The sequence below is a fragment of the Mesitornis unicolor genome, unplaced genomic scaffold (genome assembly GCF_000695765.1).
Source record: "Mesitornis unicolor isolate BGI_N332 unplaced genomic scaffold, ASM69576v1 scaffold37974, whole genome shotgun sequence".
Classification (NCBI taxonomy): domain Eukaryota; kingdom Metazoa; phylum Chordata; class Aves; order Mesitornithiformes; family Mesitornithidae; genus Mesitornis; species Mesitornis unicolor.
The window spans coordinates 90,825-110,665 of record NW_010183028.1 but is presented as its reverse complement, the minus strand read 5'-3'; the positions used below and the strand labels follow the sequence as shown (position 1 = coordinate 110,665).

Here is a 19,841-nt window from a genome sequence, read left to right as displayed (position 1 = left end):
AGGTGACACCCAGCCTTCTGCTCCCATGACCTTCCTTTCTAGTTAGTGACCAGAAGCAGAGACTAAGAGCAGATACAGCACCAAATAGCACCCTCTCCTGTGGAGGAAAGCTTGCCCGCTAGGCTGGCACTGAATTCTCTGGTGGTGGGGTGCCGTTCATCTCCCTGCCATCCAGAGGAAAATATTAATCTCTAAACATGACATTTTGCTTTACAAACACTTAAAGTACATCTTTTGAGGGGAATGCTTACTTCCCCATTATCTTAAATGTAGTTTTATGCTTAAATAAAAAGCATAAAAACTTCAGTGGGCTCCAGGCGCAATATTTAAATGTCAGCACAAATTCCTTCTTTCTTTTTTTTTTTTGTTTATGTTGTGGGTTTTTTTTAATGGGTGAATGTAGCATTATCCACGTTACATTATAAGTGGGGGCATGCTGCATATATATGCATTTCTGAGGCTCGCTGAGAAAGAGGCAGACTCCTGAAAACACTGCCCTAGGTCTTACTCTCTTGTCTTTTTTCCCTGTGAGCTGCACAGTGAGCTAGTGGTACAAAGTAAACAAGAAACACCGCAAAAGACAAAAAAAATCCTCCTACCTATCATCCCGATCAATTGAACTGCAATGCACAGGTAGCATCTACATATCTTGCACTATTTATCAAAGCTAATGCCTGAAGATCAGCACTGAGTTTTCTCCTTATAAACAGTGCTTTACATACTTAGCTTTCTTGGCTTGAAACAGAAAACCAAACAGGTGCCAGAACAGGAAAATAATTATTCACAACAGTACACCTTATAGGAAGTAAATTTAAAATGTCAAGAAAATATCAGGCAGATGACAATCTGGATTGCATGGATTCATTTGCCATTTAAGTATCTGAGCTACACTCATTCAGGCACAGCTATGCTTTAATCCCTTCCAAAAATTTCTCAGTGAATTCATAGTCTCAGAACAAACAGACATTCCCTTTATGTTTAAACTACAGTTTAGCAGGGAATAAAAGAAGCTTCCCAGCTCTCTTTCTTGAAATAAGTTCTTCAAAAGAGAGGGGGAAGCACCTTCTGGCCTGAGTAAAAGTCCTTGAGTCTGGAAAGAAGTGAATCTGTCTGCCTTTGTAGAAAATATTTCTTTTCTTCTGTAAAGCCAGTAAAATTCTGTCCTTGGCTCTGTTCTTCTGTAAAAACTTTTTCCCAGGGTTAAATGTCCTGGTCTATAATACCCAGTTCTCAAAATAACAGCCCATCTAGCACTCCAAATACCTTTATTTCTACTGCAGCAGCATACATAATAATATACCAAAAGTTTCTTTTAATTGTGATATGATGAAAATGTGACTTAGAGAGGTGTGGAAAGAAGGCAAAAGAAACAGGGGTGTGTAGAAAACACAAAGCAAACATATGGGTCTGATGAATAAAACTCATTGCATATTACCAATGAAGCACATTTTGAAAGATACCTAATAAGGAAAAAGGCACCACATGACTGTCTCCTGAATCACTGTTGCCTTCCACAGCAACTGGGCCTTTCTGAAACACTGAGTTTCAGGAAACCCCACGTACCATTTTGCAAAGAAAATAAAATATTAGTTCGCTCCAGCATTTCCCTTTCAAAAACTGAACCAAATGAAGCATAGGCATTCACTTCCTTTTTCTCTGTTAATCTGTTGCAGGCAGAGTATGAATGCACGGTGATTTTTTTTTACAGGGCAAACTCGAACTTATATTTCAGCCTTCTTTCCTATTCAAATAATTAATCTCTCTAAATCAATTTCCAATTAGTTGCTCTGGGAGGTACAATTGTTGCACTGGCCTGAGCATTTCGGATAAGGGTTGAATACAGCTTCAGTTTCCAAGTGTCTTGTTTTCAGTCCTGGGAACTGAGGACCCTTGTTTGTGAGCTGGTAGTTCCAGTACCTCAGTAGAAACACATTTCTAATGCCATAGAAATGCAAACCATGAAGGAAAAAAAGGAAAGGAGATTAGCTTCCTGAAAACATGACCCTCCTTTTTTGCCATTCAGCCAATGACTTGAAATATTTGTTTTGTGCTTAACATCGGAACAAACCCGCGGTCATTTAGGAACTTCATGGTTTCCATTAAACCGCACAGCATGGACATTTGGAATTTCATGGCAACTGTGAAGTGAGAAGGTAGATCTTGCTTTTCCAAAGCACCGGCCTCTGCCGAGAGCTAACACCCACACACATTCACTCACATTCCTTAGCCAATTCATGTCATTAAGGAGACTTTTAAGAACAGACAAAACAAGGAAAAAAACACCAAAAACCCCAACCAACCAAAAACCCCCAACAACCTCATTTAAACCTCTTTCTTAAGCACTTGAAAGCAAAATACTACAAGTGGAAATGTAATGTTTAAATGCAGTGAACTCCACTGTGTCCATCAACAGTGTTTACAGCATTAACTCTGCAACTACAATGAAAAGCTGAAGCATTGGAAACCACCTAATTATCCAAACATTTACCTCTCTGCACTTATAAATACATGGGCCTAATAAGCCTTCCCACTGTGAAAGCAGTTGCTTAAATTATATTAAAATATTAAAAACTATTTAATGAGCTTTTTTTCCCCTAAAGTAAATTGAGTGTGTGCCTTAACCTGCTTCAGGCAAAGGAAGTTTCAAACATATTGGTTTTGAAACTAGCCATTATTTCCCATGTTGCAAAAATGCCAATTTTATTTCCCAACAGCAAATGAAACTGTCAGGAAAATTTAGATGCAATAAAATTGGGTGGTTAAACCAACATGCTGGATTTGGAATAAAACTGAATTAAAGGAGTTAAAATTAAGCATGATGTCAGTCAAACTTTATAAAAACTATTTGAAATGGTGTTGGGGTGGCTTTTGTTGTTTCTTGTTTTTAGTTGGGTTTTTCTAAGTTAGGTTTTGGACTTGGTGAAGTCCACCCGTGACTGCCCATTTCATATCCATCAACAGTGTCACATTTGAAATTTGCGCAATGAAAAATATTTTGCATAAAATGTGTTGCTTCTGGCAACATTTCTGCCTAAATAAAAAGTTGTCAGGCAGTGTGTGACTTTAGTGGTACAGAGTTTTTAAATGGTGGCTTCAGTCCAAGGCTAGCTAATAACGGCTGACATGCACTGGAATCTTGAGGCCTAAATCAACATTGTTTTCACAGCTGTAATTAAGCCACCTAATCAGAAGCACATTTTGACGGGACAGTTTCTGGAAGCCAGACATTACAATTTCTTATGCCTGAAGCGCAGTGGCTCATGAGAGGTCCTCATTTAATTTCAGAGTTGTTTTTTGGTTTTGGGTTTTTTTTTGTTTTGTGTTTTTTTTAAAAAAAAAAAGCTGTAAAATGAAAATACTATAAAAAAAGCAGTGTACGGCTGTTGAAATGAAGCAGGCCTATGTGTTCATGCCTTGACCAACCCTGCATCCCACCCTCCTTCGGCTCTCTGCCGAGTCCCCAGCTCTCAAGTGGCAGCCGCACACAGTAAGATTAAGGGCTTCTGCCAAAGTCAACAGATGAGCTGGTCTGAACTGGCTCTCTGTGTGTTCTGATTGTAAATTGTGCTGGTGATGATTAGAGAACTCTAACACAGGATGTCAACTCTTAAAACTGTCCAGAGAAAATAATTTACTTTTTTTTCAAGTTCAGGAAATTTTTTTAAACTTCTTTTGTGGCTTGGTACATAGTGTTGTGTCTATAACTTTCAGATGATTCAAACATTAATTCACACAAATTAGCTAACTATATTATTAGAAAAATAGACCATTACTTTCGCACAGCAAGATGCTTCATTTGGGGATGTTTACACAGCAGTGTTGCTGCTGAATGCAGTTCTCTGACTAGTACACTCTAGCAGCCCTGTGCTTCTACCACCTGCCAGTGGAAGTTACCCCTAAAACTCAGACTGTCAACTGTTTTTGTTGTGTGACTATCACTTCGGGATGTTGCCATACCTGAAATGGCTAAATGCTCTTTTTATGGAGCGCAGCTACATTAGTAACTTTAACATAAACTTTCAACCCCAGAGGCCATTGTAAAACTATCAATATGAAGGCACCAGTCACTGGGGTCTGATTACATTTAGTTCTGCATTTTAATTACATATGGATTCCATTAACTGAACCATTTGCCTTATAGGCAACATTTTAATCAAATTACTGCAATTTTCAAATATGTTACAATAGTCTGACAAGTTAAAAGTTCACATACCTAGAATATTGAGTATCAAAAACTTTTTGCATAGAAAAGGAAGTATTCTTTACAAAATAGCAAATGTGTTGCTGGTTTACTGTGTTTTTGAACACCTTGTCCTAAGTTACGTAATGTGATTTATAATATTGGTTTCATATTATTACTTTTTTTATTGGTGCTACATAATAAGAAAATAGTTCCAACTACATGATTTATACTGTTTGGTTACAACTATTACTTGTGTAAGCCATACCATACGACAAGGTAACCATTTGCACTATGATACCTGCATTCCTTGGCTATGGAGTAAGGCTCAAAAGTGATGCCTAATTGCTTAAAATTAGGTAAGAAATGCAAACATTTCAGTAAAAAAAAAAGTTTCTGGGAGATATTACTGCTTTGTGGATTCAGCCTAGTAGAGACTTCAAGCTTAGTAAATATTACAAGTACAGGTTTCTATTTTTGCCTATACTGGTATTTCCACTCTTTCATGTCCATTATCATCTCAATAGCTGGGAAATCCTCCCTGTGAGTCTGTCAGATTTTTACTTTATTATCAGCAGTTTCAGAGCATTCATATGTTTCACAGTAAATAAACCACAGACTTGTAATTAACAATTCTGAGCAAAAGTTACAATTATTTGAGGTCCATATCTTACTGCATTCTGTCCTAGACTATTTCCAAGAAAACACTGCGAGACAGAGGGTAACAATTAAAATAACAAATCTGATCATTTTTTGCAAGGGAAATTAAGAAGTAGTATCTCCAAATCTTTCACAAAACCAGTTCTATTCAAAATCTTTCAAAATACCCGTGCAGTTCAACTGTGCAGCAGGCTAGCATGAAGTAGTGGAAAAGCCAAGCAGAGTTTTCATCCAGGACTCATCTGCTTCTTGCAACATCTGGTAAGAATTCCCCCAGCCGCATCAGTCATTCCATGTCCTAACACAGGAGAGATGGCTCAGCCCACGAAAGACAGTCTCTGACTTGAAACACGACACTGATGGAGTAAGTGCCTTTCTTCTATGCAGCAAGTGAAAAGACCAAAAAGATGTGGGTTGGTTTTTTTCTTTCTCCAGTTCTGTCCTCATAATTTCAAATGTAAGGCATTGCATCCCTGTTAGATGCAGGTTTCAGCCTGGAATCACAGACTGAACTGGTGACAAGTAAACAAAGCGTATGGGTGAAAGACATGTAAAACCACTGCCCTGGCCAGCCTAAGTGGGAAGAAACTGCCAGAAGTGTAGTTAAGTTTGAGGCTTAAATACTAATTTTGTCTCTCCCCTTAATGAAAGGGATTCAAGTAGATCATGAGAACTGAGAGCTGACTGCTCTGAATAGAAGTGTACATTTTGCTTAATGTAGTTCTTCAACACTAAAATATGAGAGCATATGTCAATTACTAGCATCTCAACAATAAATATGCATTTTTCACACATAAGATCATTCTACTTGTTTCTCTCACCTTACTGAAACCTACAATTCCTGTATTTTCAGTACTTTGAGTGATATCACTAGACACTTTCAGACAAAGGACAGATACAGCCACAAGTGTGGGGAAAAAAAGAGTAAGGATGATGCAAAGCCACATAAAGCAATGAGCGATTTCATTTTCAAACCCAGTTAGGAGAAGCATCCAAAGACAACATTGTTTCTGTGGTTAGTTAGAGAACTCTGCTCTTCTTACAGACCTTCACTTCACTCCTCTCACCCACCTGAAATTCACCTTCTTCACCTTTCAGTTAAAATTATCCTTTTCGCTCCCCAAATTTCAATTTCTTTAGTGCACACAAAGCTTATATTTCTTCATCATGTTTATAAATTACTGTATTTTCCCCTTCATTTTCTGCTCTACTTTGATTATGAAGTAAAAGCAGAAAAAGGAAGGAATATCACGAGATCAGCTGCACATTCTGGATCAGAGAAACACCTGACGACTTCTAATATTACAGTGGCTTCTCTTTTTTGCCAAAACTGATAATGGAATATTTTAAATTCTTAAAATTTTGACAGCAGAACTGACACCAGGGACAAAAAAACCTACAAAAACACTTTCCAGAGAAATTTTATAATTAATTGAATTCTGTCAGTTCCTCATATGTGTCTGGTCACACTGGAAAACACAGTGTCACTGCATCCACTTCTAGAACACTGTGCTCCGCAGCAACAAACTCTTTGGCAGGACTGACACCACAGATCCACGTGCTTGCCATGTGACTAATACGATCCCACATGTTGCCCCACAACACCCACAAGGTAATTGGTTATGACTATACCACTGCACAGTACAGCACTTAAAAGCTCTCAGTTGAAAGCCTACTTATTACTGCAGCTCTGAATGAAAGCACACATACAGTAATAAACTAATGTATCCGAAGAAATAGTAAAATGGATCAAAGCAGCAGAATCCAGTCCAGTTGAAGTAACTGGCAAGTGTTCATTTAATAGGAAAACTGGAAGCACAGTCCAGTTTATGATGTTTATATTACTAGATGTTGCTGAATAAGAAATAGAGAGGAAAAAAGAAATACAAGAGCATTTTATCTGCTTACCTACAGATCATGTGCACAGCTAGTCACTGCCAGGGAAGTACTTCCACTAAATCCACCTTCTAATCATATTTCCTAAGGAAAATCTTAAGAAGGCACAAAGGCAGAGACATGTAAAGGGAAACAATGCAGTTTCTTAAATTTCATTACGTAAATGGCAGTGCCAGTCCAGTACTGAAATATTTCTCCATCTTATTTCATATTAGAGGCTGAACTGCTGGTTTCTCGGTTCCTCCTCTGGCAACCTACATACTTGAAGTGAAGACTACATATGGCCATATCAATGACATCCTGTTAGCCGAACTCTTACTATTATTAGCTTTATCAATTATAAAAATGACCCTTAATGTGGGGATGCAGCAAATAATGGAGGGCAGAATTGCAACTTGCACTTCAGAGAATGTAAAGAAAAATACATTGTAGAAATGTAAGAAAAATTTCAGAAACATTTGGTAACGAAAAAAACCAGGAGAACTTAAAAATAAAACAAAACAGAAGAGATACAGTAATAGGAAACAATAAGAAAGGGAAAAAAAAAAAAGGTCACGGTTTACACAGTTTCTCTTTCAGCTCATGCTTCCTCCCCAACTGGGAAGGAGGGTTGGGTGAAGGAAAGGAGATTTGTGAGTTGAAATAGAAATATATTCAATAAAATAATAATAAAACCTAATATTAATAGCAATACAATATAAAGTACACAGAGTTATACTCAGCAAATATTGTGGGGGAGTAGGCCTCAGGGTCAGGACAGTAAACAAGTCCCTCTTGAGATGTCAGCCACAGAAGAAGGAAGACAGGAAGAGGGCCATTCCCAGCAAACTCCTCAATTTATCGTGAATGTGACATTTGTGATATTGAATAATTATTAATTGGTCAGCCTGGGTCATCTGCCCTGGCTCTTGCTCCCCTTAACTTCTGCATCTGGTTAGCTCAAGACTGCTGATGACCATGATCACTATGGCCACCTGCATACCAGGACCAGCCAAAGTGTTCCCATTATACAGAGAGCTGTAGTCCTTACAAAATCGCAGTTCTCCTCAACTGAAAAATGACTCTAAAATTCTGTCCCACCAAACCAGGACAAGGTAGAAAATCAATAATCTGTATTTCAGCCATACTGAACTTCAAAGAATTCAAGAATGACAAATTTACAGGGCCTTTTTCTGCACAGAGGAAGAATAATCAGAGTTTAGTATAAGGGACAGGTAGCTGGACATAATGCGAAGTACAAGGACACTCTACTACTGACTGCCCTTCACTCCACATAATAATACTCTTCTCTGCAAGCAGTGTTTCCAGCATTCAACTCACCTCTGTCCATCATAATCATATCCCTTCCTGTTCCTCTCTGTTGGCATTAGCATGGGCACACACAGCAATCTCAGCATCTTAACACGACTGACTAGAAAGTAAGTGGTTGGACTAGAAGCAGACTGGAAGAGGGAGATGTTGATTCAGAGTCTTAGATAAAAGAGGAGGAGTCAGAATCACTGATGTTGCCTTATGTTATCAGGTTTGGTTTTTGCAATTATCAGAAAAACCCAAAGCAACAGAAGGGGTGGGGAGTGGTGCGAATAGAAAGAAAGGTGATGTAGTTAGCAAATTTTAGTACAAAAAGGTCAATTAGGAAAGCAGCACCTTCTAAATATGGAAAAGATCAATACTGGTGAATTGCCCAAACTTGGATGCAATGGACAGTTGAGACGGTAAGAACTTTATACATACTAGCATCAAGAGACAGACCCAACATAGTGTGATAAAACCTAATCTTCTCAGGCAAGAATCCACATATGGTATACACCTGAAAGACTTCTAGAACATGTGTTTCAGCATTGAGCAGTAGGTTACTGTTCCTGGAACAGAAGCCTACGTCATATGAAGACCTGCAGTTAATACAGTCCAGGTGCTGCATTTGTCTCCTACATGAACAGTTTTGCCTGCAATGTTATTATAACTGGATATGTGATTGAACGCTGTGGACTGAAAAAACATAGTGTATACAATTCTGACACCAAATAGATGCTCAAGAAAAGTCATTACTCCCTTTCATTTAAAATCGTTAAGCAAAAGAAGGAAATCTGTTCAAATTCTTTAGTAAAGAAAGAAATTTAGTGCAAAATTTCTTTCTCAAAATCAGTACAGAACAGTATCAGCATAAAATTTAAAATGTAAGACATTCTGGAACACTGTGATACCTGAAGTTATTAAAAGTCACGCTTGATGCAACTTTTGTAAATATTAGGGACAAGCTTTACAGAAAACTCAAATACGAAAAGAATATACCATAAACACTTATACTTTTTTTCATGAAAACTTGAGAATTTATCATTCTGAATGTTTTGCCTTTACATTAAAATTTTAAAACACTTTCTATTCATGCTTATGCTTATATTGAAGTTAAACTGCATCTTAAGGAAGAACTAGTCTACTTCCCAGAGAAAAGGATTGTACAGAAGGGCCAACAGAACCTACTACAAGACAAAAAGTATCATAGAATCACAGAATCATGGAATGGTTTGGGCTGGAAGGTACCTTAAAGATCATCCAGTCCAACCCCTGCCATGGGCAGGGACACCTCCACCAGATCAGATTGCCCAAATCCCTGTCCAGCCTGGCCTTGAACACTTCCAGGGAGGGGGCATCCACAGCTTCCCTGGGCAACCTGTGCCAGAGTCTCACCACCCTCACAGTAAAGAATTTCTTCCTAATATCTAATATCTTTCTAATAGTTCTTATACCTAACATCTATCATCTTTACTTTTCATACTGTAGGCAGACATATATTACTTAAAAAGCACTGCATTTAATCACAGGCGTCTGAGAGCTGGGGAGCCAAGCTGTTTCCACTATAACATATCAAGCCACTGCATAGTCCTTCATCAACAGGGCCAGCATAATCTTTGCTAACAGCTCTCTCAACCCAAATGAAAGCAAATCTCGCTGCAGCAAGTTTGGAACACTTTCCAATCCTTAGCACACAAGTGTTTATCTTGATTTGAACAACAAAAACAATCCTAACAGGCAAAGGGGCAACCCAATTACATGGCACAGGCTCAGCAAGACACATGTAAACCTAGCAGAAAACATAAAGAAAACCTGTTGGGAGGAGAAAAGAAGCAATTTCACTGAATTTCATTTAGTTTCTTAAAAAGGTTGTGCAGTCACAAATAAAACAAAGCTTTCACTCAGCAATTATCATCTCAAGATCTTAAAACTGAAATTCAGCAGTGGTTAATATATTTTTCTATTTGCGCTAATTTGCCATTATGCTAATCCAATTTAGGAGCAGGATAAGAAATTAATGTACTTCTGTTGGAAACAACCAAAGCCACAGACACAGCCTTTGAATATACATTTGCTTATGTGTTTATGTCACTTGAATTAGTGACAGCTCTCTTACAGATCTTCTGTTTCAAGAAGAAAGACAAACAACCCTTGTTTTCTTTATGGTCCTTTGCTTCACAAGAATGAAAGAAGAGAAAGGAGGAAAGAGAGGATAATGGAAAAAACCAACCCTTCCAAAGCTTCTTTGTCCTATGTGGTAAAGTAAAAAAGGTGGAGAAGACATACATCAAGCTTATGCAAGTTGCACAGCTTACACCATTTCATTCTAGATATACTTGGCTACATATTTATGACAGTTTATGTGTCTAGCCTCCTGCCTATGTGACACAAATACATCTGCATTCAGTAATCTCCCTAGATAGAGATCTCAGATCTGCAGAACTACCTTATTATCCTTAAACAAGTCCAAGTATCTTTGTGGGCAAAAACATTTTAGGCAAGAAATTTTTTCTGAAATTGGATTTTAACCTGGTCACTTCAGTGAGAAGTATTATTCATAATCACAATTATCTAAAAAAAAAAATCATGTCTCCTAATAAACATTTTGTTTACATGCACAGTTAATAACATTCCGTTTTATATGGTCAAATAATTCAGGTCAAAAATTCAAACATTTACCACACTGCCAAAACCAAGGAAATCACAAGGTATACTTTTCCTGGAACAGCAGCAATGAACAGGTCCTTGTAGAAGATAGAGTAGTAAAAAAACCTCAGAAGGTTTCTGTTGACACTAGTTTAATTGCTCTGTTATGTTTATAATGACATACTATTACATTTCCTTACAGAAACTATGCAGCATGTGGAGGGAAGATGCTGTCTAGGAAACCTCATCCAAATGACAAAAAATACTCAAAAAGCAGACTTACCAATTGTAAGCTCTCACTTTCACGAACACAAGCTGTTTGGAGCTTGGACTTCAGGGCTGCAGTGTGAAGCTGATGAGATGCTGTTTCTCTCACTAACATCAATTCTGGAACTTGCAAGCTGGTAGACATCCATAAAACTTTTAATCACGGCCTTTTAAAAGTAAAATAAATCATCAGTGCCAGGCAGGCTATATTTAAATGCCAAATAGCATACATCCAAATATATTACAAAAGACCTAACTTTTATTTATCAGAGAAATCAAACAAAGGTTGGAAGCCAGGCAAAGTTTCAGTCTCAGGATTTAAACATTAAAAAGGTCTAACATGGGATTTTTTATTCCTTCTAAAATCTTAAATATTAATAGTACTAAAGAAAGCAAATGACACTCTAATTAGAAGGTGGTTTGATGACCTGTTTTCAAACATGCAGTACTGCACTGAGCAGCTAATACCATTTTTTGTTGTATTTAAATACAAGAGCCAGTGCAAGTTCAATTTCTGTTTACAAAGAATAACTACACCATTTCAGGTAAATGTTCATACTTTCAAAATGAGTCAAGTTAATAAACCTCCCACCCCATGTTAAAAAAAAAGTAATTTGCAAAAACAAAAGAAAGACAGTGAACCTACAGACCTCTGAAAGTAAATAATCTGATTACAATATAGCTGGGAAAATATAATTGTTTTCATGTATATAGTGGAATGTCCCAACCATGTAATATTGATCAGACTGATAATAAACTTAGCAGCACAAGAGAGTACAAATCATTTGGCAGTACTGGTAACTTTATACAATAGTGTACCACTGTTGAGATTATTGGTCTTCTTTACAACTAGTTAATCACATTTTTTAAGTTATAGTTTTCCCTTCTGAAATGACTTGTGAGTTTCTACTGTAAGAACGTAATACAGATAATATGAAATTGGCCTTTTGAATGTAAGTCCGTGGTATAGGCAAAACTTAGTACCATAAACAGGCATTCACAAAGATTTTTAATGTTTTTGTTTCTTAGCTCTCAAACACACTACTGCTTTTCAGAATAAAAGTTAACATAGCTGAAATCAATCAAGCTATTTCATTGTCAAATGCAGAAAACCGCAGCGGCAAACTGACACCATCATATCTTTTCTTACCAGAAAGAATATCCAAAATGTTTTACATACTGCGGTGCTAGTCTTAAAAGTGTATTCACATAGCTCTGTAAGTCTGCCACTGTCAGCTCTGATCCTGCTTTTAATATTTCTCATCTACATTCAATGTGACTAAAATGCTGCATCTCTTTACAATACCAAGCAAGAATATGGATATATCTCAAACCCCATATAAAACTGCCTGAGAGTCTTCATATGGCAGCTGCCTACATGTTAAAAAATTAGACAAATGTTGGAATACGTCTATGGACTGGGCTTGTGACCCCTAAACAAGGATTACAGCAATGTGTCATAACCTGTGTCTCAAATCTCACAGAAAAGTATCTTTGATTACTTCCCACATGATAATTAAAGGTATCACTAAACTAGAATGCATAGAGATGATTCCTTACCTTCCTCCTTTTACCTCTGCTACCACAAAGCTAGTGAAGCCACTAAGCTACACAGCTTCATCCTACATCTCCAGAGCTACTCTAAGTCCATCTGAAACAGCCACTACCAATTCCTTGCTGCCTGACTCAGCTATTTTATTTGTTCCCTTGTTTAATGGGTTTGAAAATTTTCAATCTAGGAAAAATACATCCATTCACAAGCTTTTCTTTTCAGACATGGTAAATATTTTTTCTAAGACATTTAGATCATTTTTCAGTCCAGAAGGAAGCAACATCTCAGCTATTAACAATTCATTACTGATAGGGAAGGTAGCATTTATGCACCTGTAGGTACACACTCCTGCTCTATCCCAACTGCCTAGCAAAGATTCAGGGTCAGTTTAGATTTCACTCACTCAGGACCAGTTAAGGGAAAACAGTATTTTGAGTTCGTTCAGTGGGTGATGTGAAATCCTTGATAATAAGTGCTTTATTCTAAATAAGAAGGCAAATACTTTGTGTTTTCAGATGTGCCACTGGAAGGCATTCATTTACATATGACCTTATGTAACTCATGTCAGTCACAAATTGAGTCACAGATCTGTTTTCCATAATACAAAAGATCCACTTACTACAAAGCTTGATACACAGGGAATTGGCATAGAACCTGGTAATTTGTGTGTTACAAGATCTGTCACATAAGGAGTTCAGAACTTTAATTTAGATTCCTATTTGCACATTATCGATACAAATACATCTGCAGCTCTGGAAACTGTTCCATGATCAACAAAGTCTGTTGACAGAATTTCAGAGGCGGCACATCTGGTTCTGCAGAATTCTTTTCCTCTCCTGCTAACAAGGAGTGTTTTCTTCTGTTTTTAAGTACACAAAGCAAAAAGATGTATACATAGTTTTTAAGAATATGCAGCAATAAGATACTTCAGCAACCCTCCTGATTTTTATAGCCTAGAACTTATTATTCATACATATCTTCAGGATCTGCATTTAAGTAAGCACTTCTGATTTTGAATGTGTTGACAACACTGTGACATGCAAACTGGGAACAGAACACGAAACAGTAAAGTTTGTCTTCTGTTACAAATACGCACCAAAAAATTACATCTGTTCAGAAAGGCCAGGTGTAGTGATCCCTGAACATTATAGGAGCCATTATTATTGCAGCTCAGACCACTTCAGAACTTAAAACCTTTTCAGACAGACGGGTATTAAAGGAAAGTTTGCAGGGGGAAGAATTAATGAAGGCGGCCACAGCAATAGTGGGACTGAATAAAACTACTTTTAAACATTACTGGCTCTAGGTGTTCCTGCTTGAGCAGGCGGCTTGGACCAGATGACCTTCAGAGGTCCCTTCCCACCTCAACTAGTCTGTAATTTGGTGATGACAAAGTCTTCCTAAGGATGGAACATGATTCAAGTTAATAATGGCTGAAATTTACATAGGACTGTCAATTTTAAGAGCAGAAATTGTAATGAATTACTCTGCGTTAATCAAAGAAAAAGAGGAACTAATCAGATAGCTGAATGGCTTTTTTTCAGTGACCTCTTCTCTTTCCTTTCACTCCACACAATGCCTTACTCTATAAAGGGTCTGACTATTATTTAAAGTTCTACATAATGTGCTACTGATATTGCAGAAGTTAATTATAATGGTAGGAGTGTTTTCAGTGTTAAAAGTGTCTTCAGCATGAGAGGAGACCCATGCTCCAACACCAAGTCAAGACACCTGCAGCTTCATGAAAACAGATGCGTGATGTTCCTGGATAACTGGCTGCAGCTCACGGATAAAAATATATTATTAATACTAAGAAGGTTGGCATGGAGAAAGGACGCTTTCATGCTGAACATGCTGGACAGGGCATAAAATCTGCAAGAGTGCTCAAGACCCATTTTCAAATATATCTTTCAATGGACAAGTTATCTTAAGCCTAAGTACTTCAAAGGATCTTTTTAATGGGTATTTATACATTTAAAATAGTATCTCCATCTAGAAGATCCCTAAGAGCACTTTAACTACCTTTGAGTACAAAGCAAATCAGAAAATTCTGAAAAATTCAGGTGTTATTCACATGATAAAGGAACGAATATTTTATATTTCAGATATTTATTTGGAAAATGGGACTATGAACATTCTGAGCATTGCACACTTGGCTGTTTTGCCTGCCTTCCCAGCTTTTAAAAATGAGGCCAGAAGACAGGAGCATTGCAAAAGCATGTATGTGCATAGCCATCTACCAATGCTCCAATATCCTGAAAATACATAGATAAGCACATGAATAGATAAAAGATAACATATATAAAATCTAACAAAAATTAAACTTGTTTTGTTTTAAGTGTAATTAACAGATGAGGTTTATTTCAGAGCAGCCCTAAGGAAGAAGGTCTTTATGACATGTTCAAAGATGTCTCATTTGTAATATGAGGGTATATGTAAAAAGTTCTGGCTTAAGCTACAGGTTGGTGAAGCTGAGAAACTTAAGTTGAGGGCAGAAATGAGACAAACTAATTTGATGCTGTTTAAAAACTACAAATGAGTGAACTGCCAGGTTGGGTAGGGCTTTGAGGAATCTGGACTAGTGGGAGGTGTTCCTGCCCATGGCAGGGGGGTTGGAACTGATCTTTAAGGTCTCTTCCAACTCAAACCATTCTATGATTCTACAAAATAACAAAATTTAAGCCATGCTCCTTTCTCCAGATTAATCTTTAAAAGGACTGAGAATAGTTAATATTAGACAGTCCTCCAGAGGACATGTAAAAACAACTTTTACTAATATTCCCTCCATCAACTTTTGAATAACCAATCATTTCCTTGTTCTGTACACCATTTTTAGAACCAGTAATTTTAAGGTGCACAGTGCTATAGACACTTTAAAAGAGCTTTTGTATGTATTACTGGCTATAAATTTACAAGACTGGAAGACTCCAGTCTTCAGGAGTACGTTATTTACAGTAAAAAATGGCTAATACTGACAAATTACACAACAATCTTTAATGAATATGAAATATGAAAAGAAATTTTTCTTATTTTATGAAATTCAAAGGTTGCTCAAAGTTCAGCTGTTCTCAATTCAGTTGTAATAGAAACACATGACAAGAAATATACAGATCAGTGTATGCAAATCAGAAGACTCTCATCAAATTTTATATATATATTATTATACATTATAAAAATGGCATTTTTAATCCCAAATTAAAACACTGTACATGTTGTCCTTCTTGCCCTCAGTGTTTGGCTAATGACAACACAGTTCAAAACATTTTTTTATTTTTATTATGAATTATAAATAATTGCAAATGGAAGTTTACACCTAAAGTTTTAGACTATTCTGAAGTTACAAATAAAATATCAAGTGATTAAGAATCCATTTCTTTACTTTTATGTCCATGTTATACCATTAACTCAGGATCTTATTGGGCCTCCCGTTATCATAGAACTGTATCTCCTGTTTAGAAGGAACAAAACTAAAGGAAAGAGCACTTATGCCAAATTGCTCTTGTTAAAAGGTATCAAACAGACTAACAGCTTGACAATATAAGCATTGAGTTTGTAACATCAGATGCAACAACCAGAATAACAAGACCATCTACTTCACACAATGTGCTTAAAAAAAATGTAAAAAGAAGTCAAAATTAATATTTTACTGTTGGGTAATCCCTTTAGGAAATGCTTCAACTAAAAAATTGCTAGCAGGGAGTAAATTTACCTAAGGGCAACATGTACAAAAAGATGAAAAAGAGACGGAATAATGAATGGAGTTCAGAAGAATGAAAGATTAACTCTAGTATAACAAACTGCTTAGATGACAATCCAAAAGAGTGAGATTTCATTTATCGTGAATTTGGCTGAAGTGTAGTTCAGTCAAAATCAACTGATGTGAAAACAAAACTCCACAGAGTGGAGTACTGTGTGCCTAATGGATAACCTATAGAACGCCTGTCATTATTGCCTTGCTTCAAACTGACATAAATTAGTTAAAACAACTCCAGAAAACAAAACATACATCAATTACTTTCTGTTTTCAGAAGCAAGATTTCAGGATACTTATTATAGATTCGAGAGAGCTATATCTGGGGAAGAAATTATTAAAACTCATTTCCCCCATATATTTTAGCATTTGAAAATCCATTCTCTCTATCTGCTTTGACCCATAGTCCAAAATGTCTAGTGGCAACACCAGTGAGGGATGTAAATACAACGGCTTCTCAGGCATCAGAAAAAACCCTCAAGGGTAACAGCATTCAGCAAAATTGCACTTTTGCAGCTGTTTGGCACTTCTTTAATGATCTATTCTCCTTGTATCTCATTTCAACACTAAAGTTTTTGTTAGGTTCCATTCAAGCGTGGCATGCACAATTTAAATGCACCAAAAAACAGGTCAGTTCTGCTACAACTTTTTTTTTTACCCCTCAACGAAAGCTGACTCAGTGCCACACACAGGGCCTACCTAACTCTATCCCCCTCGCTTCAATAACAATTACTTTACCTTGTAGATCTCAGAGGACAGCCCAAGGGAATGAAGCTCTACTAAAAGGCTAGATTCTCTGCAAGAGGTAGTGACAGGACTTCCTACAAGAAAACCAAAAAGAGAGCATTGAAATTGACAAGAGACAGAAGGGATAGTGCTTCTACTGGAAACCACAGTGGATAGGCATAACAACAATCACCATGAAAATTATTACAAAGTGAAAGAGTTTCAAAAATAACACTGATCTTCTAGAAACTGATAATTGAAGATCAAGGTGTTTGTTGGTATGATCAGGTAGAAAGCATCCTGAGAATTTTATAGCGAAGGAGCCATCTGCAGCCTTGACTACTCAAAAATATCTCTGGACCATGCAAGAAAACGAACACTTAACAAAATTAGGGAAATGCAGTTTTTTATAGGCCAATGTTTACATGAAAAGACCATTCTCACTGTCTGTTGCACAAAATAATGCATAGCTGCACGCAAAATGTAAAAGAAAAATGACCACTGCCCTGAAGAACTTGTAGTTTAAGCTACAGATATTGGGAAAATGCTACCAATACATTGTACCCCTTCCCATATTCTTACACAGTCTTGATACAAAAGAATCTTTCAGCCTGTCAGAGAGTAAGAGAATTTTCAAGTAAATGGTTTTGGCAAGAAAGAAATGGAACTGAAAGAATTCCTTCCATTTTCTCTTGCATGTTCTAGGCAGGAATGACAGAGGGACAAGTAGTCACTGAAAATAATATGAAGTCTACATTAAAGTGCCTCAGCTGTGAGCATGAAAATCTGCTTAGAGTGAGCACAATATATTACCACTGATGAGAGGAACTAAACAGCAGCAGACACAAAAGAAAATCAGGATGTTGTTTTATTGAAAATAATGGCAGTGTCCCATCACACATTCAGTCTTGAGGAGAAACAAGAGAATAAAACCTCTCATCATAATCCAGGTGAAATGTCAAACGAAAGCACAAGTTGCCCACATCTGGATGATGTTGTTTTTTTACAGAAAAATTGTACAAATGCTGAAGTACAGAATTCTGTTTTCACAACCAAATTCATAGAAAGAAAATCAATTTTAAAAAGCATATTCTTTCTTATTTTTAAGGGACTTCCACATATAGATAGAATATCCTATATAAGCAAACAAATTTTTATAAACCTTACTAAAACATTAAGTCTTAACTGTCTGAAATCTAAAGGATTAATTATAGTTGTCTGTGTATGAAAACAATCTAAGGAGGGGAGAGAAGCACACGTTAATCTACCAGGTTATTAAGTACGAAAAACTGAAGCAACTTCACACAGAAGGTAAATTTGAGAGCTGAAAAACTCTGCTTCCAATATGCTGTCCACAAACTATCCATATCTATAAACTATCCATATCCATATCTATAAACTATCTATAAGTAACTAACTTGACTATTTGTCAACAAAGTAGCAACAATGAGTTTACTGAAAATTCAGATACCATTTTCCCACTGGTTTTAAAGTGGAAATAAAGGCTCTATTAAATAAGACCAATTCCAATTACTTTTAGTAAAGAAATATGATTTACAGACAAATAGATGCTACTGAGACTTTTATGAATCTTTTTAGAAACTGAAGAAAAAATACCAATTTTTTTTTAACTAGTGTAAAAAAAGTCTGTCACTGATTCCAGCAGAAGAATATGATCACTTCATGAAATGTGGGTTCAGTATAGACATTTTGCTTAAATATGCTGACTAGACCTATGAAGGGATATAGATTATTCTTTTCTAGCCACAAGCGGCAGATCTTCAATTTTAGATGAAAACATTTTCAAACTGAATTAGATAAAATATTTTACACATTATCAGAAGGAGGAAATGTGGCCACTTTGTATTCTACATGCAAAAAAATGAATAAAATCTATGCTGTAGTTACCATTTATTAGGAGAGACAAAGGTACCTTCTGGTAGGTTTAGCCGATATGACAACTGCGATTATGTAGCTCATACACAAACAAACATTACAGAGCCCTAATTTTTGTATCAGATTTCAGGTCAATGCTCAAGTCTAATGGAGCTAGAAAACTGCAAGGCTTTGTGATATAGTTGCTTGATTTCCTTTGGTTTTCTTATGAAGTGCTCATGGCAGCACCGCATTTTAATTCAACCTATTTCATATTCCTCATATTTCATCCTACATACCACAGTACACCTACTACTGACCTTCACACTGAGCATACACATTAGCATTCCTCTTTCCAAAGCAAAAGTTGGATAATATCAGCAACATCTGCCAAAAGTGCTACTGAGACTGAGCTTGGCAATTTGCTATCCTTAAGCATAGTGTGAAATAAAGAAAATATTTTCCTCCCTAAGTTTGCTTTTAATCATCATAATCTGAGGAAGAAGAATGAATAAAATGATCCCTATAATCTCTGAATACTGTATGTTCTATTAACAATGGACATACAGCTGAAAAAAACCCTTGCTGGGAAAAACTGGTTGTCTATCCTTTGGGCATTTGTCATATAGATGATGGGTTAGCTCAACTCAGAAAGGTATATATCCCAATCAACACATGCATAAAACCAGTGGATGAGTGAGGCTCCACTATACTGAAGTCTGGGCCTCTTCTATCCAAGAGGTTTACAAGCTAAGTGAGAAAGCTGTTCACTTGGAACAGCTTGAAAGACCAAGAGAAGAAGACACCAACTTTTCTGTTGGCAAAGCTCTGGCTGTCCTCATTCAGATCAACAATTCAAACACATGTTGTTACCTGGTGAGCTTTTTAATATAATATTTTGGAAGACATTGATCTCCTCCTTTGTCTTCAGTAAATGCACCAAGTGTCTTTTCATTAAATTGAAACTTATCATAAAATTGCAGAATAGGATTTGA

At 36.7% G+C, this 19,841-nt stretch overlaps 1 protein-coding gene across 1 annotated transcript in view; it reads right to left on the bottom strand.

Annotated features, from left to right (window-relative positions):
* Positions 1-6,752: 6,752 nt before the first annotated feature.
* The window catches only part of CCDC171 (coiled-coil domain containing 171), a gene marked incomplete at both ends in the record, with an annotated part of 102,134 nt that continues 89,045 nt past the window's right edge, over positions 6,753-19,841 (bottom strand). Inside the window, 3 exon segments of the mRNA XM_010183977.1 lie at positions 6,753-6,794; positions 10,951-11,055; positions 11,057-11,109. Of these exon segments, the coding sequence (XP_010182279.1) occupies positions 6,753-6,794; positions 10,951-11,055; positions 11,057-11,109 (200 nt within the window).